General features: G+C 39.4%; 6 protein-coding genes and 1 non-coding gene across 11 annotated transcripts; 2 read left to right on the top strand and 5 right to left on the bottom strand.

Annotated features, from left to right (window-relative positions):
- The first annotated feature begins 1,973 nt into the window (after window positions 1-1,973).
- LOC112174158 (pyridoxine/pyridoxamine 5'-phosphate oxidase 2) lies at window positions 1,974-4,341 on the top strand. Of its 2 annotated transcripts, XM_024311890.2 has the most exons (7): window positions 1,977-2,276; window positions 2,374-2,423; window positions 2,490-2,547; window positions 2,641-2,673; window positions 2,824-2,919; window positions 3,713-3,880; window positions 3,968-4,341. In XM_024311890.2, exons 1-7 carry the CDS (start codon window positions 2,181-2,183, stop codon window positions 4,067-4,069), a joined length of 603 nt encoding a protein of 200 aa, XP_024167658.1. In that variant the 5' UTR covers window positions 1,977-2,180; the 3' UTR covers window positions 4,070-4,341. The 2 variants fall into 2 exon arrangements, with proteins under 2 accessions (XP_024167665.1, XP_024167658.1); XM_024311897.2 differs by lacking the exon at window positions 2,824-2,919 and having other exon boundaries at window positions 1,974-2,276.
- Window positions 4,342-4,479: 138 nt separating this feature from the next.
- Window positions 4,480-11,375, bottom strand: LOC112182049 (laccase-6). Of its 2 annotated transcripts, XM_040519435.1 has the most exons (8): window positions 9,668-11,375; window positions 8,920-9,542; window positions 7,013-8,024; window positions 6,774-6,925; window positions 6,433-6,677; window positions 6,159-6,287; window positions 4,965-5,912; window positions 4,480-4,818 (listed from the first exon to the last, which is right to left on the bottom strand). In XM_040519435.1, exons 3-8 carry the CDS (start codon window positions 7,130-7,132, stop codon window positions 4,688-4,690), a joined length of 1,725 nt encoding a protein of 574 aa, XP_040375369.1. In that variant the 5' UTR covers window positions 7,133-8,024; window positions 8,920-9,542; window positions 9,668-11,375; the 3' UTR covers window positions 4,480-4,687. The 2 variants fall into 2 exon arrangements, with proteins under 2 accessions (XP_040375369.1, XP_024176245.1); XM_024320477.2 differs by having other exon boundaries at window positions 8,920-11,375.
- A 1,045-nt stretch (window positions 11,376-12,420) lies between these two features.
- On the bottom strand, window positions 12,421-16,821 carry LOC112169421 (probable alkaline/neutral invertase F). 3 transcript variants are annotated; one of them, XM_040512791.1, is made up of 5 exons: window positions 16,435-16,821; window positions 15,616-16,357; window positions 14,631-15,068; window positions 13,570-14,128; window positions 12,421-12,941 (listed from the first exon to the last, which is right to left on the bottom strand). In XM_040512791.1, exons 2-5 carry the CDS (start codon window positions 16,327-16,329, stop codon window positions 12,649-12,651), a joined length of 2,004 nt encoding a protein of 667 aa, XP_040368725.1. In that variant the 5' UTR covers window positions 16,330-16,357; window positions 16,435-16,821; the 3' UTR covers window positions 12,421-12,648. The 3 variants fall into 3 exon arrangements, with proteins under 3 accessions (XP_040368725.1, XP_040368726.1, XP_024162218.2); XM_040512792.1 differs by having other exon boundaries at window positions 15,616-16,330; XM_024306450.2 differs by having other exon boundaries at window positions 15,616-16,821.
- A 2,105-nt stretch (window positions 16,822-18,926) lies between these two features.
- On the bottom strand, window positions 18,927-19,671 carry LOC112190416 (bidirectional sugar transporter SWEET6b). The gene has a single exon (XM_024329849.2). The coding sequence runs from the start codon at window positions 19,656-19,658 to the stop codon at window positions 18,927-18,929; it is 732 nt and encodes a 243-aa protein (XP_024185617.1). The 5' UTR covers window positions 19,659-19,671.
- A 164-nt stretch (window positions 19,672-19,835) lies between these two features.
- LOC112182045 (pentatricopeptide repeat-containing protein At1g05600) lies at window positions 19,836-22,019 on the top strand. Its single transcript, XM_024320474.2, has one exon. The coding sequence runs from the start codon at window positions 20,286-20,288 to the stop codon at window positions 21,804-21,806; it is 1,521 nt and encodes a 506-aa protein (XP_024176242.1). The 5' UTR covers window positions 19,836-20,285; the 3' UTR covers window positions 21,807-22,019.
- On the bottom strand, window positions 22,010-24,325 carry LOC112182046 (mediator of RNA polymerase II transcription subunit 4). The gene is made up of 3 exons (XM_024320475.2): window positions 24,079-24,325; window positions 22,497-23,734; window positions 22,010-22,276 (listed from the first exon to the last, which is right to left on the bottom strand). The coding sequence occupies exon 2, from the start codon at window positions 23,714-23,716 to the stop codon at window positions 22,517-22,519; it is 1,200 nt and encodes a 399-aa protein (XP_024176243.1). The 5' UTR covers window positions 23,717-23,734; window positions 24,079-24,325; the 3' UTR covers window positions 22,010-22,276; window positions 22,497-22,516.
- Window positions 24,317-24,388, bottom strand: TRNAE-UUC. Its single transcript has one exon. It is a non-coding gene; the product is annotated as a tRNA-Glu (tRNA).
- Between the last annotated feature and the right edge of the window lie 483 nt (window positions 24,389-24,871).

The following is a 24,871-nucleotide window of genomic DNA, read 5'->3' as shown; positions in this document are numbered from 1 at the left end:
AAAGCAAAGCCTGTGAGTACTCCGATGATTGGTTGTAGTCTTGAGTCTAGAAAAGATCTGTTTCATCCAAAGGATGAGGACGAAGAATCACTAGAGGCCGAAGTGCCCTATTTAAGTGCAATAGGCGTATTATTGTACTTAGCTCAATGCACAAGACCGGATATCTCATTTGCAGTGAACTTGTTAGCTCGACATAGCTTTGAGCCAACACGCCACCATTGGATTGGTGTAAAGACAATATTTCGATACCTAAGAGGTACGATTGATATGTGCCTATTTTATCCCTACAGAGAGAAAAGGAATGACGAAAATTTGGGACCGGACCCCAAGAGGCAAATTGCCATCGTCCATAACATGACCGCCGACCATGATGCCGCCGCCCATGGTGGCCGACCTCACCCTATTCCCCTCCATCAAAACAACAATGATGTTTTGATGAGTTTTGCTGATGCAGGGTACCTCTTTGACCCTCACAAAGGTCGCTCACAAACGGGTTATGTCTTTATTATGGGAAGCACTGCGATATCTTGGAGGTCTACAAAGCAGACCCTTGTTGCTACTTCCTCAAATCATGCAGAGATTATTGCTCTACATGAAGCCGTGCGTGAATGTATATGGCTAAGGTCTGTAATTAGACATATTCAAGGAAGTTGTGGTTTGAAGTCTACCACGGATGAACCTACATGCATTTATGAGGATAATGCAACTTGTATTGAGCAAATGAAGTTAGGTTTCATCAAGGGCGACAATACCAAGCACATATCGCCTAAGTTCTTTTATAATCAGCAACAACAATCACTTCTAAAGATTGAAGTGAATCAAATCCGATCAGAGGATAATGTAGTGGACTTATTCACTAAGTCGTTACCTAAATCCACCTTCGAGAAACATGTGAAGAGCATCGGATTGAGAAAGTTATCCGAACTCCCATGATTGTAGCAATCAGGGGGAGATATCGACATCAGGGGGAGTTATGATGTCTACATGTTCGATATCGAAGAGTAGAGAACGTGTTGTACTCTTTTTCTCCTCCTCGAGCGTGTTTTTGTCCCACAGGGTTTTTCACTCGAGCAAGGTTTTTAACGAGGCAACTGATGAAGTGTCACCACCAAGTTTGAGCGGCACAAGGGGTAGTGTTGAAGGAAAATCAAATCTTGTGTGCCTAATCAAATTAGGAGTAGTAATAGGAGAGACGGTTCTAGAATTCCTAATCCTACTCGGATTAGTATTCCTTGTAACATTAGAACATGTACTTTGTAATCCCTATATATAGGGCTCCTATTCTCAATAATATTATTACAATTCTCTCTACAATCTCTCTCAAATATCATATCCTTAAACACATTTAATTTCCCTTCTAGTGTTTGGTTGGTGCAGAAAAGGAAAGTAAAAATATATCAATGTTTCAATAATACCCTTGTATTTTAAAATAAAAATAACATCACAAAAATTCAAAAGTACACCAATTTTTTATGCAAGAGAGAGTATTATTGTCCAAAAATTTTGTAATAAATGCCGGGAAATGGGAAGGGAAAATCAATCCCATGGGGTCTGAGTTGAATGATTTTCCCCTATACTTTCCCCTCTGTCAAGAAAGTATTTCCAGAGTTTGTGGTTACCAAATAAAAGAAAGTAATGACTTTCCTATCCTTAATTCTGCGAACCAAACGAAGCTTAAGGATAATGCTAATTGGTAAAGTAGTGGTAACCCGAGTTGGAAATGTAATAGATGATAAGGACACTTATAAGAGCTTGCATCTACCAATTTTATCTCCAAGTAATGTTGGTCTATAATTAAGCAGGATATTAAAGTGATTGATCATTGAGCGAAACTTAATACAGTAGAGTGTGACAGTTTTAATATATTCATTTTAATAAAGTCGCATTAAACACGTTTCTAAACTCTCAAATTAGTAATGTCCTTCACCCAACAAAGGTGAGCATATTGCTGGTCATTAATACGTGAGGATATAGATGGCCACTCGGGTGAAGTCGCGAAAAGCCCCAAACACGACCGTAAACTCTGGGGTTTAGTTTAGGTGGCTCAATCCCACCCGACAAGAGTGAGAAGAAAACTACTAGTCCAATCAAATGGCACCCAGCTCGAAATCAGATTGAACAAACCCCGCGGATCAAAACGAACGAAACAGAGCAACCTGAGGAAGCAAATTAGCAGAGCAATGGGAACAGTAACAGCTCCAGCGCCATGGAAGCAGCTTCTTCTCACTGCCTTGGAATCCAATGCCCACCTCCCGCACTCTTCCTACTTTCAACTCGTATGCCTCTCTCTCTCTCTCTCTGAATCACTCAACTTTTTTGTTAAAGGTTGCATCTTTAATTGTTAATTGTGATGTTTTGATGATGGGTTTTCAGGCAACGATTGGTTCTAATGGCAGACCTTCAAATCGGACGGTGGTTTTCAGGTAATGTCTCTCTGTTTTCTCTCCCTGAAGGTTAAAGTTCTTGACTTTACTGGGATCTTTTTTCAGGGGATTTCAAGAGGACAGTGATAAGATTCAGATAAACACGGATTGCAGAACTCGTAAGGTTATTCTTGGTCAATGCGTTGTGGGTTTTTGTTGAACTTACATTTCTGCTCTGATGTTTAGACAATCTGATAGTGTTGGTTAAATGGTGCAGATTGAGGAGCTTAAGCATTGTCCTTTTGCTGAGGTAATTGATCTTTGAGGTATTATCCAGGCATTGGTTTTGATAATTCTCTGCATTGTATTGAGTTGCTTAAGAAGAAAAGGCTTCCTTTAGAGTTTGATTATGTTATCTTTCGAGTGTTCTTGTGCTTAGAGTAAAATTTCTATGTTTTAGATATGTTGGTACTTCACTGACTCTTGGGAGCAATTTCGGATCAATGGAACAGTTGATATTATTGATGGATCCAATTCTGATCCCATAAAACTTCAGGTGAGATTATGAATTTGTTGCAACTACTAAATCTAATTGTTTGGGGAAGTCCTAGTTTCTATTTTAGATGAATGTTGGAGATGAGTTACCTGATGAAATGCTAATGATCACCATAATGTAGTTTAAGCAATTAAAGAGCATAACTTCAACGAGGTTTGAGGGAAATGGATCCTTATTGAATGAATAGGTTGATTAGAGAACTGGATCCAGTGCAAAAGTTTACGCAATAGATGGTATCAGGGTTAGATTTTACTAGTTTGGCAGTTCTAAATCGACATTGCATAGACTCAGGATTGATCATACACTAAATGGGACGTGTCAAATATAAGTCTATGGTTAAATCTACTAATCCAGTTTGACGCACACAGGATAAATGACTGAGAGGAGATTCTCTCTGCCAACGATGGAGGCCTAACTTATTCCCAACATTAATTGAGTTCTTGGATTAGAATTCCACTAGATTCTGCAATATGATTTTCTTGTGACTTCTATAGATGGGACATGTTCTAGGCTCAAGACAAAATTTGGCTATGTTGGAAGGTTTAAGCTGGGTACATCAGGGAAATGCAAATTTTTTATTTTTTTCGTTTGCTGTTTCAGTGAAATAATATTGAAATCACACGACTTTGTTCATTTCCTTTAGGAGCAACTGTGAACATTGTTTTTCAAAATGAAATGTCATTCTCAACCGAGCATATGTAGATTTTGATATTACAGTGTAGATTCTGGTAGCATTCAAGCTTTAACTTACCTTCACATGCCTAATGTAGTCCTCTCAAATTGCCTGCTGCAGCAAAGAGAAAAATCTTGGTTTTCCGGTTCTTTGAGATCAAGACTGCAGTATTTGGGACCGAGTCCAGGTCTTCCTAATCTAAGTGAACAACCATCCAATGAAGTCTCTCTAGATCCTTCTACAGGCCCGGTTGGGGCATTTTGTTTGCTTGTTCTAGATCCACATCAGGTTTTTCTATAGCCTCTCTAACCTTGCATTGTTTGAAAATGTGTTTGGCTTCCCTGCTTAATTTCTCTTGGTTTTAACATTTGACAGGTTGATTACTTGAATCTGAAGCATAACCAGAGGCTGTCATTCACATCCACTCCAAGTCCCAATGGAGAAAAGAGCTGGACTTCAGAAAGGGTTAATCCTTGAGATCCTAATAACCATGAAAGAAGTTCCCACTTACTGAGTTGTTTGTGATTGCTTATATAGCATAAATATTCTCTCAATGAGTTGTGCAAATGCTTCTTCTTTCAAGTCTGGAATTTAAAAGGATCTGTTTGTATGCCTATGACTTTATCGTGTGAATCTTCATTCATGACTTACAGATCAGTTCTACTGGAGAGATTGTAATTTACTCAGAAAGCATACGCTGACTTTAGTCATTACTTGCATTAATATATGACAATATCTTTCTCTGTATCTATCTACCTCTCCATTGTTTTTTTTTTTTTTTTTTTTTTGAAAGGATCTACCTCTCCATTGTTTAAGAAAAGGAGACACCCAAAAAAATAAAAAATAAAATAAAATAAAAGGAGAGGAGAAACCCACACAAATGAAGGAAGAGAAAAATCCCTTGTTATATTCATCATTAATTCTTCTTGTTTACACCCACAATTTAAAAGTTTCAGAGAAATGGTACAGTAACACATTAGATACAAGATACAAAGAATACTTGACTGGAAAGTAAAAGGTTACAACAATCCTTCTGTGTCAGCTATTGAAATCCATAGGCACTAACAGACCAAAAAAATAAATAAATCAATGGCACTAGCATTGAGGCAGGTCTGCAGGAGGGTGAGGAAGTGATTCAAGCTTTCCTTTTCCATTCTTTACAACAAGCACTGTTCCTAATCCCCATGACTGGTGTATGTCCAAATGACAATGCATAAACCAAACCCCTGCAGTTAATTTGGTCATCAATTTTACTCACTAAATTTTATTCACCAAAGGAAAAACTTATTTAAGTCGGTACCTATTATGAACTTCATTTATTTCTAACAAGTGAAAATATATAAAACGATAATTTACCAAACATAAACCTTACCAGGATTGTCAGCGACGAAACGAATAGCAGCCCATCCACCAACTGGAACTCCAATGGTGTTCATATAGGGTGGATCCAGCAAGTTGAAGCTTGCATTTTGGGGATTGTAGTTCCCAGTACCATACCCAACTACATAGAAGCTATAGCCATGAAGATGAATTGGGTGGTTCTCAGTAGTGACAGTCCCAGTGTCCTGCAAAATCAGTTGCACTCTAGTACCATATTCAAGGACCAAGGTTCTAGTCCCATTCAATATTGCCTCTGTATTATTAGGAATACTATTAGGTGCTCCATTAACAAAGTCATAAAACTTCTTGGGTACCCCAGGGAAGTCCTCAGTGAAATACCCATTTATCCTCTTATAATAAGCTTCCAGGACTGAAACTTTAGGCTTCACAAAACTTATATTGTTCATTGATGCTGCCATAACCCCATTGTTAAGGCCTTGGCAATTTTCCTTGGGTGTCTTGGAGTGACACTTTTGAACATTTAACCCAATGGTGATAAATAGCTCACTGTCAATCTTTCTGGGGACATTAACAGGTGCAGTTAGGCTCCTTAATCCATCCATTACCGTCTTAACGGCAAGATTATCATTAAAGCTGGGTAGCTTGGCAGGTAAAGTGAAGCTATTAGTTACAGCCCCCAAGTATTGAAAGTAAGCAATGGATGAAATGTTTTGGAACTTAACACCCTTTGCTGACATGTAAGGTCCCATGGCCATGGAGTATTTTCCTTGGGGCTGATCGGCGGTGACCAGGACTACCATAGTCTGGCCTGGTCCGAGCATCACACGGTCTGTGGTGAACGGCTTTGTGTACTCTGCATCAGCTTCAACAATGGTCAGGTTGTGATTGGCAATGGCAAAGAAACTCTCTACATTTAAGCCTGCATGTACTAGCCGTAGCATGTATGTCTTCCCAGATACCACATCAATTTGATATACATCTGAAAAAATTACAACATTTACACAAGAAAATATTAGTTGACTCAAAAACTATACACGTCACACGTCACGTACAAAGGAGAGACTCAATCACCTATGTAAATCAGTCTAATGTATCATGTTTACCAAGTACATTGTTGATCACATATACATCTCATATCGGCAAAGTAACCAATGAGTCTCGCATTTTACTCGCTGAAATATGATAATTAGATAAAATGTATACGACATTACATTTCCTACTTTACCATTGTTGGAGCAGTTGTAATTGGGGCCTGGGTGGCCATTGATTGTAAAGGCATTTGCAGGTGTAGGAGGTCCTCCGCTTGCTACAGTCTCATGCTCAAGTTGTACAACATCTTGAAGCCAGTACTCCCCTAAACAGTATTTTCCAAGTCATCAGAAGTAATCTAAACTTCCAAAATCTCGAGAATTATAACCTAACTTTTTATAGTCTCGATTAATAGTCTAATAACATAACATTCCAAATGTGTGATAGAAGATCATTTATATGTATCTTACCTAGTATTAAGATACGTTCTTCATAAGGCACTTTGAATGGGTAAGGAACCCCGGTTTTGGGATAAACTACGAGGGCACCATAGACGGTTGCCCTTAGCCATGAAACATGAGCATGCCAGAAAAAGGTGCCTTTCTGCTTCACCATTGTAAAATTATATGTAAAACTCTGGCCAGCTTGAATCGGACATTGCGTGATGTACGAAGGTCCATCAAACCAGCATGACAGCTTTTGCTTCACACCATGCCTTCATTAGAAAATACACAGAAACAGTTAAAGAGAAGTAGAGAACAGAGAATAAGAACTTGCTATTATGGGATTCAATTGTCCGTGGTTGATTTACCAGTGAATTGTGGTATTGTAAGGTGTCTCATTGGTTACTTTGACAATGATTCTATCATCTTCTTGAGCATAAATAACCGGCCCTGGGAACATTCCATTGATAGTCACCATATCTTTGCTGGTGCAAAGTTTAGCAACTCTTGTGGTTTGTACCTGCATTTGCCACAAAATCAACCTTGATTAGTTAGCGAGATTAAAAGAAAAGAGACCTTGAAATCAGGAGAAAAAAGAGAAAATGACCTTGAAATCATAGAACTTGGCTGGTCCTCCACTAGGGCATTGTGCCATAACAAGCACATTGTAACCGTGGATCAACGATAAACTTAGCCATAGAAGAAATGAAGTGGAAAAGTTCACCATTTTCAGCCACAAAGAGATCTGACTAGTGGCTAGAGAGGGCTGGAGGGTTGTTTGATAGAGTGAGTCGATGAAACCATTTTATACTTTTTTATTTTGCCTGCCTTTTCTCTTTTGTCTACTGTAAAGTTTGATTGGAAGAGAGAAAAAGCACGGGTTCTTCTTCTTCCAGGAGTATCATGTTTGTCAGCTTTCATGATTTCTCTAACATGGCATTGGTGATAATAAGCTGTTGGGGATGTGATTATTCAATGTGACCCCTATGTGGGGAATGTCTTAACAGTTCTCTATCCTAAAAGAAATTTCACTCTTCTTTTTCTGTCAATATCCTCCTTTGTTGAGTTCAATCATGTCATTTGACCAATAACATAGACACACCTGAACATAACAGCTGCCTCCCCTATACCCTTTGTATTGTCTATCAGTGTCTACCTAGATATCCTTTAGCTCCCTAGTTTGATCCAAACCCTTTTTAGAATGGTCAGTCTTTATATACAAGCATATGGTCAGTGACCATATATCATTGTGTTGTACCATATCTATGGTAAAGCAAAACAGTTTTGTGTCTGTAAATCTGTTATATGAAAATGGAGAGAAAAGTGACGGATGGGATTTTGTGATGTGCTTTAGATAGACAGACCCTTCGACTCAAAATCATAAGAACAGTTTTTGCACGCCTTCACATCCTAACCCCACCTTCATTAGAACTGTGATTTTCCCATGGAATCTATTATATCGAAAGACAAATAGTTTTTCGATATGATCCTCATTAGAGTGGAAACTAGCCGTTGTGTTTAATGTACAAGAAAACTTTCAAATGGTTTAATGGAACATATGAGCCCTTTGCCCCGTTCTGATTCAACTGTTGAAAAGGATTCGTTCTGTTCTGCAGAAGCTGCACACAAACAAAATAGGCATTTTAGCAGAAAGTGACTTTAGAAAAATGATACTAGATCGACAAACTTTGAACAACCCATAATTTGTGTCTAGTGTGTGCTCAGATAGCTTCAAAGTAACTCTACAGCTAGCACTGCGAGTGATGGAGAATTAAATGAGAGCCTGCATATCACCATTACTATCAGAAAGTTCTTAATTTTCAGTGAGGGATGTAAACTATCCACGTTCGGAGCTCTCTCACATCCCACATTCCATACTAGAGGAAACCTTATAGCAGCAGCAATCGAAGGAGAGAAAAAAGCTCGAAATCACTGACACGAAATCGACCACCAAAAGTCATGTAACTGAGCTTAGTAAATATACTTCAATAGCCCTTCCCTTTTGTATTGTGGGAATCAAAAGTTCTTTGAACCAGTGTCTACACATGTTCAAAATCTCTAAAAATTAGTCATGCTTAGGTCATTCTTAGTTCATTCTTAGGTCATTACCTAGTTGGGTTGGAAATGGGTAGGGAGAATGCATTAACTATCCCAGGTGTTACAGAAAAACTTGGTTCAGTTGGTTCAACAAGGAGACAATTAAACTCCTCCAAATTAAAGCCAGTGGAGTGAAAAAAGGTTTGAATGTAGAAAATGTGGTGTTTTGGCTCCTTGTGGAATTCCCTAGGAAAACATAGGCTCCAATTCTCAACTTACAACAAATGCAGCAGTAACTCACTGGACTTACTGACAAAAAATTGTAACAAACAATTGTAACCTCCTCAACACTATGCACTTCTTAATAGAAGAGAAGAAACCAGTCTTTCTTTCTTTCTTATCAGCAACTGATAAGCTCAAAAAAGAGTCTGAACCAGCTTCGTTGGAGAAAACAAGAGGGTGAGAAGAGAGACTCACAGAGATGGGGTGTCTGCCTTTACCTCCGCGGAGAGAATCCAATGTTGCAGTTCCAAGAGATAGAATCTTGAAGGGAAAGCGAGCAAAGCTGTATATAATCCAGCGTTGCATTGTGATGCTGATTTTTTGGAGAGATAATGAAGATAAGTGATTTGTTTTTGGACTTATTGAATAATGGCTAATGTATCTCCTTCCTTCCTGCAAATGTGTAGTGGAAATCTAACATAGTAATGCATTGTGATTAATAATTCCATGATCTTGCATAAAAAATTTCCATAATCTGAAAGTTCTGCATATTCATCCTCCTTCGATTATTCCCCCCTGCAGTTGATTCAGTACCGCCTAATCTTTCTTGCCAATATGTTGAAACAATCATCCCAAACCAAACATGCTAACTTCAGTACAACATCTCAATTTCGACAAGACCATAAACCATACTTCTGAGTGCATCAAGTTGTAGCCTACAACTTGGCAAAGCGGACATCCATGTATGTTTGTTTTCGTACTCCTGATATTTAATTCCCTTCTGGTTTATGTTTTAGAGATGATCCTTGAGGAGAGATTTGTTGCTCAATAATATTTGATTCGAGCAGCCGCAGGAACACAGTATGAATTTACTATACCTGGTGAAGTTTTCATTTGAATACCATAGGTAACTTTCCACCACTTAGAACACTCATACTTGTATGCAAAACTCAAATCAATACAAGACTCTATTACAGTGTTCTGTCATGAAGATAAAAATTACCTGTTAAGGAAACAATGACAAATCTGCGAAAGTTTGAACAGATTTTGTCGCATATTGCAGCAGATCTCTTGCATTAATGGAATGTACCGCAAAATCTTCCATTAATGGAAGCAGAGCTTGATCAGACTGGTAATTCTTACTATATAATCATTTTTGTCGTACATCATGTCACGACACAGATCATCAAACCTGGAAAAACTTTGAAACTTCAATACAGAAAATGTACTGTATTACATGTCATTACTGTGCTGGAGAAAAAAAAATACAACAGGAACAGTCTGAAACATACTACTAGGCCCTTTTACTGTCATTCATGTTGCAAATTCTGCTTGCCCCTAAATGTTAGCTAGTCTTTGAAATGAACAAGAACCACAACACTGAATACCGACCAAAAAGAACACTAGCCAATATAGATACTCAAAAGGAATTCTACAAGGAAAATAAGGATCACATCAAGCTCCATCAATATGAGACTTTGTCAGCCATATGGAGACATAAACTTCACCCCCATGCAGGTGAATTGTTAAGTTCCTTTCTTCCCATATGTCTACAGTTTACCAAGTCACAGAACACCTAGAGAGAAGAACCATCAATGAACACCAAAACCAGTTACCACAAGATGCATCAAACAAGTCAATACCCTATTGAATAAGATACGCTAACCGCTGTGCGAGTTTGCAGATAGAATCCCATTTTCAAGCAAAGTTCAACATAAACCCACCAGAAGTTGGACAATTGACATTGAAACAAATATACCGAATCTAGCAAACACAAAATTGGTACAGACATCCAAGACCTCTGCATAGACTCATCGACTTATCATAAAAAAGACACCACACCAAAAACTCCAAAGCTGCACCAAGCATAAGAGAATCCATCCTAGGTGGGTTTCCATTCCCATATAGGAAAGATCGAACCTTGCAACAATCTAAACCCACTAAAGGGAATCTCATCAGTAGCTAGCCACAAGCAAAGAATCTAAGCCGAAATTGAAATAACAAGAAATGGGATCACAATCACAGCTGTAGAAAAAACAAATTCCGATACTATATCAGTTCTAGGAATTCAATTCATAAACGAAAAATCCAAACTACTACTCACATATGATGGTTGTAAAGACACAAAATTTCCACACCAATTTACAAAATTCATTTCACTAACACAAAATGTGATACAAACCCAAACACGATCACAATTTCTAACAAAGATACATACACATACACATACACATTCCACACAACTAGGAAGCAAAAACAGTGAAATTATTCTTCTCTTCTTCTTCCTCAAGAAAAAGGTATTGTACAATCACCGTGAGCGGTTAACATCAGGCGGCGACCTCGTGGGCGGCCGGGGCGGGCTGATTGAGATTGAGATTGAGATTGGGCTGGGCCGTCTCCGAGGTGGGCCCGGAGGAGAGCAAGAGGGAGCCGTGGTCGTCGGCGGCGGCGCTGATGATGTTGTTGTCGTCGTCTTCGAAATCGGTGGTGCTGAGGTTGATGCAGGAGCAGCGCTCCAGGGAGGCGAAGAAGGCCGAGGCGACGTTGGTGCTGACGCACGACAGCACCGACATGCAGTTGTTGGTTTCCATCGTCGTCGGTGGGTTTTGATCGGAAAAAAAGATCGAGTCTTTAACGGAGTTTTGGGAGCTGGAATGGAATATGGGGTCCCTTTTTTTTTTTTTTTGTGGGGTTATGGAGTTGTCAGTTGTGACGTTACGTCAAAACCAAAAAGGAAAGATATTTGAGCTTTTTTTTTGCTTTCTAAAATTTCATCATCACTCCTCTTTCTTTTTTTTTTTTTTTGGTTGACTTCTTTTTTCTTTTTAATAATATATTTATAATTAGCTTAGAGAATAAAATGTCTCAAATTGGTCAGACGACCATGAATCAATAGAATTGGTACAACTAACAAAGCCATTATCAAAATTCTTCTACTTGGCATGCTCATTGTTTTGATATCCCGAATAAGTGTTCTGTTTTTATTAATAAATTAGTTTAATCGTCTAACTCAATATCTGCTCAAGAGGATGTCATTCATTAAAAAAGTTGCAATGGTGGTCGTATTCAAACAAAAAATTCTTCTTCAACAAAGAAGAATGTTCTATTTTATTTCTCTTCTTCGAGATTTAGATCTTTACATGTTAGAAAAATAAAATTACAGTGTAAGGAAAACAAATTTTAGAGCATCGTAAAAATTAATCATTTAGTAGTGTGTGTGTGTGAGTTATTTTCAATTGTTAATGCGTTCCGGATGCGCCAAATGGAACTATCATTCATCAAACATCATGTAGACAGCTCTTAGCACCATTGCCAGGGCACATTTTTACACACATTTCTCCCAACAAAATCTTTGCAAACATCCACCTCTTTCATGATCCAACTGTAGGATTGAAACCTGAATTGGAAATGGATGAGCATCTAAAGGACATAAAGCTTAAGCTTATAACACACCAACTTTGAGTCCTAGTTGAAGACCCTACCACATGGATACAAGTAGGTCTAGGCTGTTTTTACTACAAACAGCAACATATACAATGAAAAACTTTAAGGTGATCGACCACATCACATAATGGGAAATAATGAGGCAAATCCATGCTTTGGCCTTTGCCATTATCAAGCATGGTCCAAGGCCATGTTGCATTACTTTTCATATATACTTATGTGCCTATAGACCCTTTATTAGTCAAAACCAGACATGTGATGAAAAAGAAGATGCAGAATATATCCCAGTAACAATGAATCATAAAGGTCTCATCCAATTGAATTGTAATGAATCACAAAACTGTTTCTCAATGAGTAATCAAAATTGTTTCCACCACCATTCAGGGGAAATCGGAAAACAAATTGCAACACAGCTTATAGTGAAGCCTTATAAGCCATGATGATTATAGCATGCCTCAAGTATATACCTCTCTCAATGCACCAAACTCCTCACTGTCATCTGTTATGTGTAGTGTGTATATACTGCCACTGTGGTTCCAATTAAACAGTAGCAGAACGGGCGAGCCTTGGCTTGGCAATTTTCTTGTCCTCCTCGAGAGAAACCAATAGAAGATTGGATGGATTCTCTATCATCTTCTTAGCAATCAAATAGCCAGAGATGCTCCATGTCTGGTACCTCCTCGCTTGCTTCCCAATGTATCTCCCTGTCTTACCATCATAGTACTCAGGCCACCCGTCTTTGGAGAGCCGCTGCTCTGCCAGCTCTATTGCCCTCTTTGCAATCTGAGGCCTCCCAGTCTTGATGCTTGCCGCAGCCAGCAGCCACAGCAGTGCTAGAGAGTAACATATATAACAAAATTAGCAGCAGAAAATGAAAGTGAACCTCACACATTGAAACATCACAAAAGGTTAACAAACTGGTAATTGCATGCAGTGCAACAAATGCATTTTGTTATGCAAAAAACCATATAACATATACTGTTTTCTGAACTATTAATCCATGTCTGAGATTCTATTTATGCATATTTTGTTACAGATGTATGAGAAACTGCAGTTTAAAAATAACACGACCATTTGACAAGCTTACTGTGTAGACCAAATACAGATTCAGAAACCAGTAAACATGAGAAATAATTCTGTTCTTTTTGTTACATCTTATGATACTGTCTGGGAAATCAAACTGCAATTTGTCACAAATTGCCAAGCAGGCCATTGTTTGATAAAACTCAACAAAATGACCTTTGCTACTCTAATGGCATGCAAAACATGATAAATTCCGAAAGATTGAAACCAACAGGCAGACAATTTAAGCAAATTTGTTTATCATTTAGATGGCTAAAATGATCACTAGAGTATAAGAGGTGCTGAGAATGACAGATATAACCACAAATGAAGAGAGCAGACAAGATAAGAACCAATACAAATAAGATAACAATCTATTAGCATCTTTATCTAACTTACTTGGCCAGGAACCGCCATTGTGGTAGCTCCATCGTGTATTTTTGGGGTCATATCCTGTGATTGTCCTCCACTCATGTCCCTCCAATGCTGGATATGCAATTTTCAGAGGCATCTCACCGATCAAATCCTCCCAACGCTCCTCAATCAGATCCATTATGGCTATAGCTTGATCAGGTGTGGCTAAACAGCTGAGAATTGCAATGCAGTTCCCAACTAAGAACCACCGGAAATCCATGCGAGCTGGGCTTACATTGCCAATCAAATACCCTCCTCGCAATGGCATGAAATCAAAAACCCAATCAGGGATGGACTCTGGCATCACATTGAACTTGTTGACAGCTGTATGGGAATACTCCTCCGTTTTGTAGCGGTATATGTTATTGAGATGAGTAAAGTCAAGCCAGTAGTACTTCTGGATGTGAAAGCTGAGAGCTATAATGCGCTTATCTATCCTCTCAAGAAATTCCTTACCACCACGCTCCGGCTTCAACAGCTGCATTGCACATCTCAATGCAAAGTAGAAAAGTGCTTGGATCTCAATTGGATAACCATATATGCCCTGTCCAGAAAGCAAACAAAGTTGTTGGAATTAGTTCAACTACATATATAAAAGTTACGACAGACTAGTGGGGAATAAGACATGAAAGAGGCAATCCGAAGTCATTGGCTCCTCTACTAAGAAACTTCTAAACAATCAGTAACTCAGCAAAGTCAAAAGCATGAGCTGTGAGCCTGTCACTATATTTCTACCACTTAGCCTCTGCATTCCACCAACTAAAAACCCAAACCTTTGTAATTTTAACTACTGGATTGTTATAAAAATTAAATGATATGCAGTTTTGTTAGCAGACTCAATATTACATGTAGTACTTTCATACATGCATGTGTTTTTGTGATTCCAATTTGCCAACATTCTAGGAATATCATAAAACTAGCTAGCCTCGTCAAATGGGTACGTCAACTTCTGGAATTAATGCATCTAAATTTTGAGAGTAAGTCCTCTATTTTTTAACTGTATATACACTATTCGAAGAATACTAAAAACAAAGTGCCAAACGTACCATCCTCCTGTCAATCATACTGCAGCCATCTGCACAAAGAAGTGTTGGAAATGTGTCAAAGCCATCTGAAAGGCAGAGGTTGAGTATCAGTTTCATTCCATTTTGCACCGCAGGGAGCTCCACCAGCGCATGATCACGAGTGCATCTGTTATATGACCACAGCAATATGATCCACCAGAATCCAGAATCAACCGGAGCAACTCTTCCAATTGCGCTACCACCAAAATCTGCAACTATAGTTTCCTTGGCACGATCTGAATCATTTGAAACCTTAAAGCTCGCAGGAAGAACACCTTCTCCAAGTGTAAAGTTATCAACCATTTTCTCTCGACCTTGGAGGTGGAGGGTCTTTAGGAGAAAGTTCTTTACTATCTCTGGCTCTGCTGGATTCTTCATGAGGCAGGCCAAACCAGTAGGAACAAAATCTCTCACAAATACCTGCAGGCCAAACCAGTAAAACAGCTAAGTTTCTCACTTCGTAAACGTTTCACGTGTAGTTACTCTCTAACATTAGTAATGCCTAACAAGTACAGCAACATAACATGATAAAGGATGCAAGAAACAGTGCACAAATGAGGAAATTCAAACCCGAAGGCTGCGAGTGAACAAATGAGACATGGAATGTCATGACTAAGGGACCATGGATACAATTAATGAATCAATTTTAATACATTGATCTTTTCACACATACAGAGAACTACTAAATAACTGATTCTAACCCCCAAATAGTTCTTGATCTACAAGCACTTCACAACGTAAAACAAGTTGGAGAATCATTATATCCAGGGGTCAATAACATCTGCTAACATAGAACTAATAAGATTACTCACTCCAATTTAGGTCTATCAAGAAAGCATACATACAATCAATGGAACCATACATAAACAATCAAGGATTATCACAGGAATTGCCAAATTAGGGACCAAAATAAGGCAAGAAAAACAAGTATCGTTTGCTAAAGATCAAGAAGAGCTGCAGGAACGACCTGATTGTAGTTTAGAGCCTCGGCCGTTGGATCCATAGCAGCAAGAGTCCCCACCGGCTTGCCTCTGTAGTAAACGTAAGACTTCTTGAGTCTCTCCCAGGCCTCCTCCACCATAGCCGCCGAAGATTCCTTCGAAGATTCCACGATGAGTGCACTCAACTCAGGACTCCTCATACTTTGATACGACATCAGCAGCGACGTCGTCTGCTTCGGAGCTTCGTCGGGCCTCTGCAGTTTCAGTTTCACCGACTTCTTTGCCTTCCCTGTAGACGGCGGCGTCGCGGACGTTCCCGTACACTTCTCCGGCGACAATGGATCTTTCTTGGCCAATTCGGCACTCTCGCTCTTCTCACAGGTTCCAGAACCTTCTTCCGATTTCGTCGAGTCATCCTCATCACTCGGAGTCGCACCTTCAGTCTTGGAAGAGCCGACATCTTTCTCCGCCTGCAGCTTCTTCATCTTCTTCTTCTCCTTCTTCTTCTTATTCTTCTCCGCCTTCTTCTTCTTCTCGGCTGCTTCAGCAATCTCCTTGAGCCGCTGAAGCCCGAAAGACACCGAGTCGTCATCAGCAGTGAAATCCGAAAGTTTCATCGATGGATCCGATCCCGGCGAGTCTATCTCCGGCGACGTCGCATGAGCAGAAGGCGGAGGCCGAGCGGCCGCCTCCTCTGCTTCCTTTTCTTCCTTGAGGTATTCTCCGAGCGGTTTCGACATTCTCTACCAAGAAAAATCGATCAGAAACCTGAAAATCAAGAACAGAATCGAAATGCAGAACTATTTTCTGCAGCAAGAAACTCAGAGAGAGAGAGAGAGAGTTACCTCCAAGAGTCACAGCGAATCTAGAGAGAGAGAGAGAGTAGCAGTAGGGGAAGACTGTGTGTCCGTACAGAGCTAGAGAGAGAAAATGTGGGTTTGGGTATGAGTGAGGGAGAGGTGAGTATATATAGGAAGGCGTGGATTTCGGGGAGGAGGAGGAGAAAGCGTGGAGGTTTTGGCGGTTAGAAGTAACGGAATTCAAGAAGTCTGGAGGAGTCGTTGGGAGCTGAGCAGGGAATATTTATTTTGGTTAGGGTATTTTGGGAAAATGAAAATCTGAGGCCGTTTTGTTCTACGCGCCCAAACACCGCGAGGCACAAAGCTCGTGATTCAAAATAGAAAGACCAAACAGTCCACGCCCATTTTTTTCATTCTTTTTCTTTTAATTGAACCAGTTTCGTTCTTAATTTGGGAGAAGATGTAGGTTATCATAATCTCTGAATTGTATAAGCAAATGGTGGTTAAAACTTAAGTGGAAAGCACATTGTTTATGATTGACAATATCGTCAAAGATTTTATTGCGAGAATAAATATTTTTCAATGTACTGTTGCAATGATAATCACAATGTAATAAAACATCTCAGTTGAACATTTTCCATGTTTTGATATTTGAAATTGTTTGATTTGGTATTTACATTTTCTCACTTGAACACCAAGTGACATCCCTCCCACCCTAATATTGTTTTATAGTTTTTATTACCATATTGATTACTAAACCACAAAATGCACTAATGGTCATTAGATTTAGCTTTAATCTTAGATCGATCTCTAAGATTACAATTATCGATGCATTTAACACTAATATAGTTCAATGCTCGAAAACCCTCCATAAATCAAATTTGACTAAATTTATTTTACAAAATTCTTATAATAAAATTACCTCTTTATCTTTTATAATATTTTATTTTATAAAAAAGAAAATGATGGATATGAGATGGATTCGTAAAACCAAGTAAAATGATTGAGTTAAAACTTGCAAATCTACTTTATAATTTTGTAGAGGATAGTTGTAGGAAAAGAGGTGGAAGAAGCAGAACAAAGAGACAGGGAAATTATAAGAAACGATGAAATAATATACACCTAGTTCCCCTACTAAACCAAATAAATTCAATCACAGTCTTTCAAAATTCCAGTCTCTAATTAACCATGGGACATAAGCACATATAAAGGATTCTTAATTACCTTATAAGGTTAGATTCATCACCAAGATATACATACCACCATATTCATTGGATAAATATTGAATAGGATTATATATCTAGGATTGAAGACACATGATTCTCCGATCCATTAATTACTTAGTTTGCAAGTAAATAGTAGGTTGCTGATCACTTACCGTGTGCTTGAGCAAGGCTTAATATTTGGGCTCAAGCTCAACTCAAATAAATCTCATAGAATGGCAAAAGTCGTTGAGAGTCGGAAAAATACCATATCTAGCTTTTGCCATATTCCCCAGTGCTCATCCATCTTATCTTTTGCCATATTCCCCATTACCATTCCTTTCCCAAGCGGTCCACAGAGCCAGAAATTAATCCATACATGATGTCTACCATCTTTATAAGTCCATGACATTGTGAGGCTGCGACGACGTCCTACAGTCTTGGACATCTTGAACATATACGATATAAGGATATCCCATCAAAATCCTAACCTCAGCATCAACTTCAATCCTTGCAAGGCACCCTTTAAATAGCAACTGCTCTTTCGTTGATCTTAAAACCAGTTTAAAGGTAAAGAAATCATGAAAGCCCTACAAATCCCAACAACGCAAGAATGAGCTAAACAATAGAAAGCCTCCTTCAGCTACCACGACTCAAATGATGTTAAAGTTTCTACACTGGTTGTATCTATGTATTTCACAATCTGGGATGGCCTTAGTTGCGGTTGCTGCACAGGTTTTACAACAGTGCTTCTACGTCCTGTGAGACTCCATGGCATTAATTTGAGCTATAGTTTCTTGTGAGTTGTAATGGTGGGCTGTACCATTGTCAACTCCAAGCAATGCTGCTGCTCCAACTCTCAGTTCCTCCATGCTTGGATTCATCCCTCTGATTATACCGTTGTTCATTTTGAAATTTCAATTTCTAACTCAGTAACTTGACAAGTGATTTAATTGAGAAAAAGTAGTGTTTTAATTGAGAATATATTGTGTCATTTGGCTGTAGAATTGGAAATTTTGGAAGTTTTTCCATCTAATTTTGAGTGTTCTATTTGATTTATTGTAGATAAAAATATTTAAAATAAATGTTCTTGAATTTATTCTCTCTTCTAATATGATGCTGCGTTTTTTTTTAACGTCTTTGAAAAAAGCCTGAAATTCTCAATATCAATGTAACTCAATTCCTTGACTGCAGAAGCAAATTTTGGAAGCTAAATAGTACATACTTGATCAAAACTACAAAATTGATCCCAAAAAGATAAAATAAAAAAAATAATAAAAAAAACTAAATTGTACTTGTAGAATATGAAAATTACACTAAAGGCCTACGCGATAATTAGACATTAGTACAGAGTTGCACTTCATTAGTAGTCTTGCCAGAGAGGTCTTCATCTTTTGGTGTAGTTTTGTAGTATCTTGCATAAACTATCAATTGAAATGCCCCAAAAATTGCGCCGAGACCGTTGCTAATCAAAATGAAGTAATCCACTTTTCCAATGAGAGCATAGGATGTCCAGCAACAACCATTCAGGAAGTTGGCCACTAGGAGTGTGAATGGCATATATTTCACACTCCTAGTTTTAATGACATCTCTCACGTTGAACAAAGGAGAGCCATACATGAGGACATTGAAAAAATCACAGATCGCACCAACTACGACAGCCCTCAAAGGTCGATTCATTGCCGTCTTATGCTCAGGTATTGCTAACATAGTTGCAGCCACCAAAGCACCAAATAAAATAAGTTCACATATAAAGTATGTAGCAACCCTCTTTCGTCCTTTTGCTGCGGCGTAATAGAAGAATATGATAAGATATATGAGCTCTATAAATAGCCCAATTCCATTAATAGTGACAACTAAAATGCTATTTGGGTTAACAAATGGCAATCCATAGTAACACCAGAACAAACAGTTTAACACTGTTGTAAGGTAAGGTCTTGGATCGAAAGCTTCCACATCTTTTTTTCTCCATATTTGTATGAACGTAGGAATTGGGGAGAGGAAAAGGCCGCCAGAGATGACATTCCCAACCACACCGACCACGAACCTAGCATCTGTGTGCACCATCTTTGCGAGGAAAATGACCAAGGAAATATATATGTGATTGAAATTAAGAGCTAAAGATATTGAGTATTGAATGAATGAAGATATTGTAGCCACTCTCTCCCTATTTATAGAAAGTGTCTTTTAACCTAATTAGGCACTGAAAAGGTTTCCAATTCTTTAGCATATTAGAGAAGTAGATCTTTTCCTAGAAGGATTTGTAAAAACCAAATTGAGTTCAAACTCGCAAATCCTACTTCGTGTAGGAGGGACTTTTATAAAAAATAAAAAGTCGTTTTTTCCCCCGCAACACTGTGTAGGTTGGGCATACAGGAGCGCATGATATACTTACTCTATGCGCCTAGTGGTAATGATATTTCACCTCAATCCCAGTCTTTGTGGTTGATGATTAGGTTATGACCATCACCCTTTGCAATTTCCATAAGCTTCGTCCCAAACCCAACTCAACGGCACAGCTCTAGTCTCTTTAGCTGCCAAAGACGCCTAACAATCACAGTGGGTAAACCATGCACACCAAATGTTCGACAAAATGCCCAACTGAAATTTCAGCCTTCCATTCTTTTGCTTCAACTTACCTGTTTGCTGCTCAGATACTGCAGCTTCATATCTATTGGTGAATGTTGGACCACCATGAGTATAAGATGGCCGAGGCTTCTCTCACCCACAAACCTCTCCCAGATCATACGTATGCAGAAAAACCCTTTAACGGCTCTGAAAATTTTCAGTGAAGCACAATCCAAGTACCCCAATTACCGCCACAATGGTCCGGTCTATGCCACCATGATTGGCATTCTCGGAAGCTCAGGCCGAATCACTGAGATGAAGGAAGTCATTAATCAGATGAAGAATGACTCCTGTGAATGCAAAGACTCGGTTTTTGTAGCTGCCATCAAGACCTATGCAAGAGCCGGGCTGCTGGACGAGGCAGTGTCTCTTTTTAAGAACCTTTCACAGTTCAACTGTGTGAACTGGACGCAGTCTTTCAATACCCTGGTGGAGATTATGGTCGAAGAGTCCAAGCTTGAAGACGCTTGTCGCCTTTTTGTGGAGCATTGCTGTGGGTGGGAAGTGAGCTCAAGGGTTCGGTCTTTGAATTTGCTTATGCTTGCTTTGTGCCAGAAGGGCCGTTCGGATATTGCATTGCATGTTTTCCAAGAGATGGATTATCAGAGTTGCAATCCGGATAGGGAAAGTTACCGGATACTAATGAGAGGGTTGTGTGAAGATAGGAGGCTGAATGAGGCAGCCCATTTGTTGTATTCAATGTTTTGGAGGATTTCTCAGAAGGGTTGTGCTGAAGATATAGTGATATATAGAATCTTGTTAGATGCGTTATGTGATAATGGGAAGATTGAAGAGGCTGTGGAAATTCTTGGCAAGATTTTAAGGAAGGGGCTGAAGGCGCCTAAGAAGTTTCGCCACCAACTTGATCTTAGTCAGTATACTTATGGTGAAGACACAGAAGGCATCAAGCGTTTGATCAATGAGGCTCTGGTCAGAGGCGGAAATCCCAGTTTGGCAAGTTACAGTGCTATGGCAATCGATCTTTACAACGAAAATAAGATTGTCGAGGCCGACGCAGTACTAAACGAAATGCAAGATAGGGGCTTCAGGCCAACATCTGTTGTTTATGGAGCAAAGGCGGCCGCATTATGTAAGGAAAGGAAAGTTGTTGAAGCAGTGGAGGTGATTGAAAAGGAGATGGTGCGGGCGAACTGTGTTCCAACTGTGAAATTGTTCAGTATTGTGGTGAGAGGCCTTTGTCATGAAAAGCAGTCAGTTCTGGCTTTTGAGTTTTTGAAGAAGATGGAAAAGCAGGTGGGTTGTGTAGCTGACAAGGAAACTTACAGCGTTTTAGTTGATGGGCTTTGTAGTGAGAGTGGATTTCTTGAAGCAAGTCGAGTATTGCAGGAGATGCTTATCAAGTCAAGATTGCCTTGTGCCGAAACCTACAGTAAGGTTATTAGGGGACTTTGTTCAGTAGGGAGGCAGTACGATGCTGGTATGTGGTTGGAGGAGATGATAAGTCAGGCAATACTGCCAGATTATACTGTATGGAACTCATTGGTGGCATCTGTGTGTTGTGACATTGCTAATATTGAAGCGTGCTCTGAGGTCTACAACCGGCTTAAGAGTACTACCTCAATGTGAGTTTGTGCACTTGAGGATCTCAAAGGTCTTTCTTATTTTTGAGTTGCTTTGCTCTTGTTCTAGCCAGGCAAAGACCGTGAATATGTAAACAGGAACAATAAGCTTGTTTCAATTCGTTAAAATGAAACCTGTTACTTTCTTCAATCACTTCATGGCTTGTTAACCAATTCTGTTATAAATAAAAATAAAGTAAACAAGTAGTGGAATTTCAGAGTTGGAGGATTTGTTTATCATAACGCATGACTGCAAACTTGACAACTCCTGAGGTCCTCTACCGAATGATGGAGAGACCTCAAGATCAACAACAGCATTTGAGTTGGGATATTAACTCTTACGTACATACTACATACTAAAGAACTAGCTCTACTCTAGAAATTACAGATATACATAAATCTCATATCAAGTGTTATGTGATGATTCTAAGCTGATAAAGTTCACTCTTAGCATCGACCTCCAATCATTCTCTACACCTGAGCAAAGAGAACAAAACAATCCATTAGACTCATCAAAGATAAGCTTGTAATGGCAGTCACTCAAACTATACAAACACCAAATCCAGTGCAAGGAAAAATGCACCAAATTGAGATTCAAAAGGGAATGTAAAGGGGCATTGATACAAAGAGACAATAAAAAGTCTGGATATGTAGATTGATACAAAGAGACATTTGCGTAACTCATACATATGGTTACCTTTTTTTGAGACACTACTATCAATCATCATCTTCAGAGCTTCCCTCGTCGCTACTATAATCACTACTATCATCGTCTTGATCCAGAATATCGAGCTGAACGTGCTGAACCTGTATTGTCTCTGGTGGTTTATGTATTCCTTGAGGAGCATTAGTCCGTGTTTGTGGGGGTAAAGGTATGGGGAGATTGTCCAATGGGGGCAAAGGCACTGGGTCCCCAGGCTTCCATCCAGGTGGGGGAACAGGTAAATCAGTTGGCAATTCCACAGGCATTCCTGGCTTCCAACCTGACGGAATTGTGAAATTTGGAGGAAGTATACCCTGAAATGGAACCATGCCAGCATGTTGATTGTATTCTGTTGGTTGTGGAGGTGGGGGCTCAATAATTGTTTCAATTGTTTTCTCCTCGCTCTCAACTGTCTTAGGTAATCCCACATCAAGGTTTGCAAAATGGTATAGCTGAGAAGCACGCATTTGCTCATCCTGTGGTGCAGGTGGTAGTGCCCCACGAAGAGGAGCTTGCCCGGCACCAAAATCTGGCGGTGCAAAGGTTGTGTAGCTTATCCGGTGGGCATATGACAAAATATCTGATAACTTCAACTTAGATGTAACAGTAGTAGCGCATGAAGATTCCTCATCTTCTGCATCATCCTCCTCCAGTTTTGGCCGTTTGGGGCGGCGATAGTCAGAGTAGTCATCAACGAGGTTATCAAGAATCTGCTCGGCATCCTTGAGTTTCTTGGAAAAGGCAAGAAGTGCAGCATCCTTGGACCGGATTTCCTGTGCAATTTTCAGCTTAGAGTCCTGAAGATCAAGAATTTCCTGCAGCTCGGCAACAGCCTGAAAGAGTTGGGTTTGAAGCACTGTGAACTGGGACAGAATGTCTTTGGTGGAGGAAGGATTGGAGTCAAGTGGGGTTATGGGCACTGATTGGTTTTGGGAAGGCAGAAAGGTTGGGAGCGAGCCACGGAATGCATTGAGCCAGAGGGACCGATTAGGCGAGACTTCAAAGAGCTTGGAGGCTAGAGAGGCCATTTGGACAAGAAGGGACTGTGCTCTAGGGAGGGGTGGGAGAAGAGAGATAAGAGTCGAAGATGCATTGGATTGCTGTGAAGGGGGTTTTGGAGGATTAGGGTTTTGAAGAGATGGTGAAGTGGGATTTGCCAGGCCTAGCCTAGCTGGGGATTGCACAATTTGGTGCTGAGGCATGTTGGAGTTCATTTCTCTCTTTAAACAACACTACCCAACAAAAAATTTAAGACATTCAATTTGTGATTTTGTGATAAATAAAAAGCATAATATCCCCAATTTCTCTCAAACTCTAAATCAAGCTTAAGGACATGAGCAGGCTCAAATTTAACCACATCTTTTACCAAGAGTCATAGTAAATCAGAATTGAGAAAGAGCCCAAATCAATATCAAAGAGGAATTAGTAAGAGAGGCACTCTGAACTAAAGTTCTATCATAACAAAGTTGACGCTAGAAACCCTAATTTCTCCAAGCCCCTAACCCCAAATCAAGCTCAAAGACATAAAATTGAAGCTGAAAAAAGAGCCCAAAAGAGGAATAACAACGAGAGTTACCTCACTTGGTTCAGCCCAGTTGACTTTTTTGAGCAACTGAAGGCTTGCCTTGGTTCAAGGTTGAAGCTTTATGTAAAAGCTGGCTACCCTGACCCTGTGCATTTCAAATTACAGAGACTGAAGAACCCTTTCTCCAGGAAGAAGTTGATTCTGGAAATCAACAGCGACTTTTTGTTGTTTCGTGTACTAATCGAACAAGGGAAATAAGAATATGAAAAGAAATTAAAAAATGAAAAAGTTCCATTGCCGGGAATCGAACCCGGGTCTCCTGGGTGAAAGCCAGATATCCTAACCGCTGGACGACAATGGATTATATGTTCAATGCAGCTTGCAAACAAATATTACCATTCTGAAGATACGATATTAAATTCACATTACTTTTATGTGAAATTGTATCATATCAAGTTACAGATATTAGCCTCACACGCACCCAGTGCGATGCATGCGTATTGTCGAAAGGTGAAAGCTTTCTTCGAATCTACTTCCTCAATTTTATATGTTTTGTGTCTTTATACATTACCATAATACTATTTGAGATTATTTCATTGTGAATTTTTATTTCTATTGTAAAAAGTATTTATGGCAAATCAAAGTTTACTGAAGCTTTGACACCAAACTTTAAATTCTCTTTACAGTAGTTTTTTTTGACTTTGTCAAGGGGAACCCAAAGGTTTCCTAGGCCCAAGATAAACCACTTCGGCGCATGTGAAATGCTCCAACTGTACATTGCAGCACAGTGCTTGGCCACTTTGACAGCTTCGGGACTCGAACCTAGGTTGGGGAGCACACCCAA

The sequence above is a fragment of the Rosa chinensis genome, chromosome 1 (genome assembly GCF_002994745.2).
Source record: "Rosa chinensis cultivar Old Blush chromosome 1, RchiOBHm-V2, whole genome shotgun sequence".
NCBI classification, from domain to species: Eukaryota; Viridiplantae; Streptophyta; class Magnoliopsida; order Rosales; family Rosaceae; genus Rosa; species Rosa chinensis.
Note: the sequence above shows the minus strand (reverse complement) of the source record. Positions and strands in the feature narration are given on the sequence as shown.

Coding starts and splice junctions, on each gene's coding strand:
- LOC112182049 (XM_024320477.2), bottom strand. CDS start 7,132: ATGGTGAACTTTTCCACTTCATTTCTTCTATGGCTAAGTTTATCGTTG. Junction 6,926..7,012: donor CCAAGTTCTATGATTTCAAG/GTCATTTTCTCT, acceptor TGGCAAATGCAG/GTACAAACCACAAGAGTTGC. Junction 6,288..6,432: donor AGAACGTATCTTAATACTAG/GTAAGATACATA, acceptor AATACTGTTTAG/GGGAGTACTGGCTTCAAGAT.
- LOC112190416 (XM_024329849.2), bottom strand. CDS start 19,658: ATGGTGCACACAGATGCTAGGTTCGTGGTCGGTGTGGTTGGGAATGTC.
- LOC112182046 (XM_024320475.2), bottom strand. CDS start 23,716: ATGAACTCCAACATGCCTCAGCACCAAATTGTGCAATCCCCAGCTAGG.
- LOC112182045 (XM_024320474.2), top strand. CDS start 20,286: ATGAGTATAAGATGGCCGAGGCTTCTCTCACCCACAAACCTCTCCCAG.
- LOC112174158 (XM_024311890.2), top strand. CDS start 2,181: ATGGGAACAGTAACAGCTCCAGCGCCATGGAAGCAGCTTCTTCTCACT. Junction 2,424..2,489: donor AATCGGACGGTGGTTTTCAG/GTAATGTCTCTC, acceptor ATCTTTTTTCAG/GGGATTTCAAGAGGACAGTG. Junction 2,548..2,640: donor CGGATTGCAGAACTCGTAAG/GTTATTCTTGGT, acceptor TAAATGGTGCAG/ATTGAGGAGCTTAAGCATTG.
- LOC112169421 (XM_024306450.2), bottom strand. CDS start 16,329: ATGTCGAAACCGCTCGGAGAATACCTCAAGGAAGAAAAGGAAGCAGAG. Junction 14,129..14,630: donor GTATGATTGACAGGAGGATG/GTACGTTTGGCA, acceptor CTTTCTGGACAG/GGCATATATGGTTATCCAAT. Junction 12,942..13,569: donor CAATGGCGGTTCCTGGCCAA/GTAAGTTAGATA, acceptor GTTACTCTCTAG/CACTGCTGTGGCTGCTGGCT.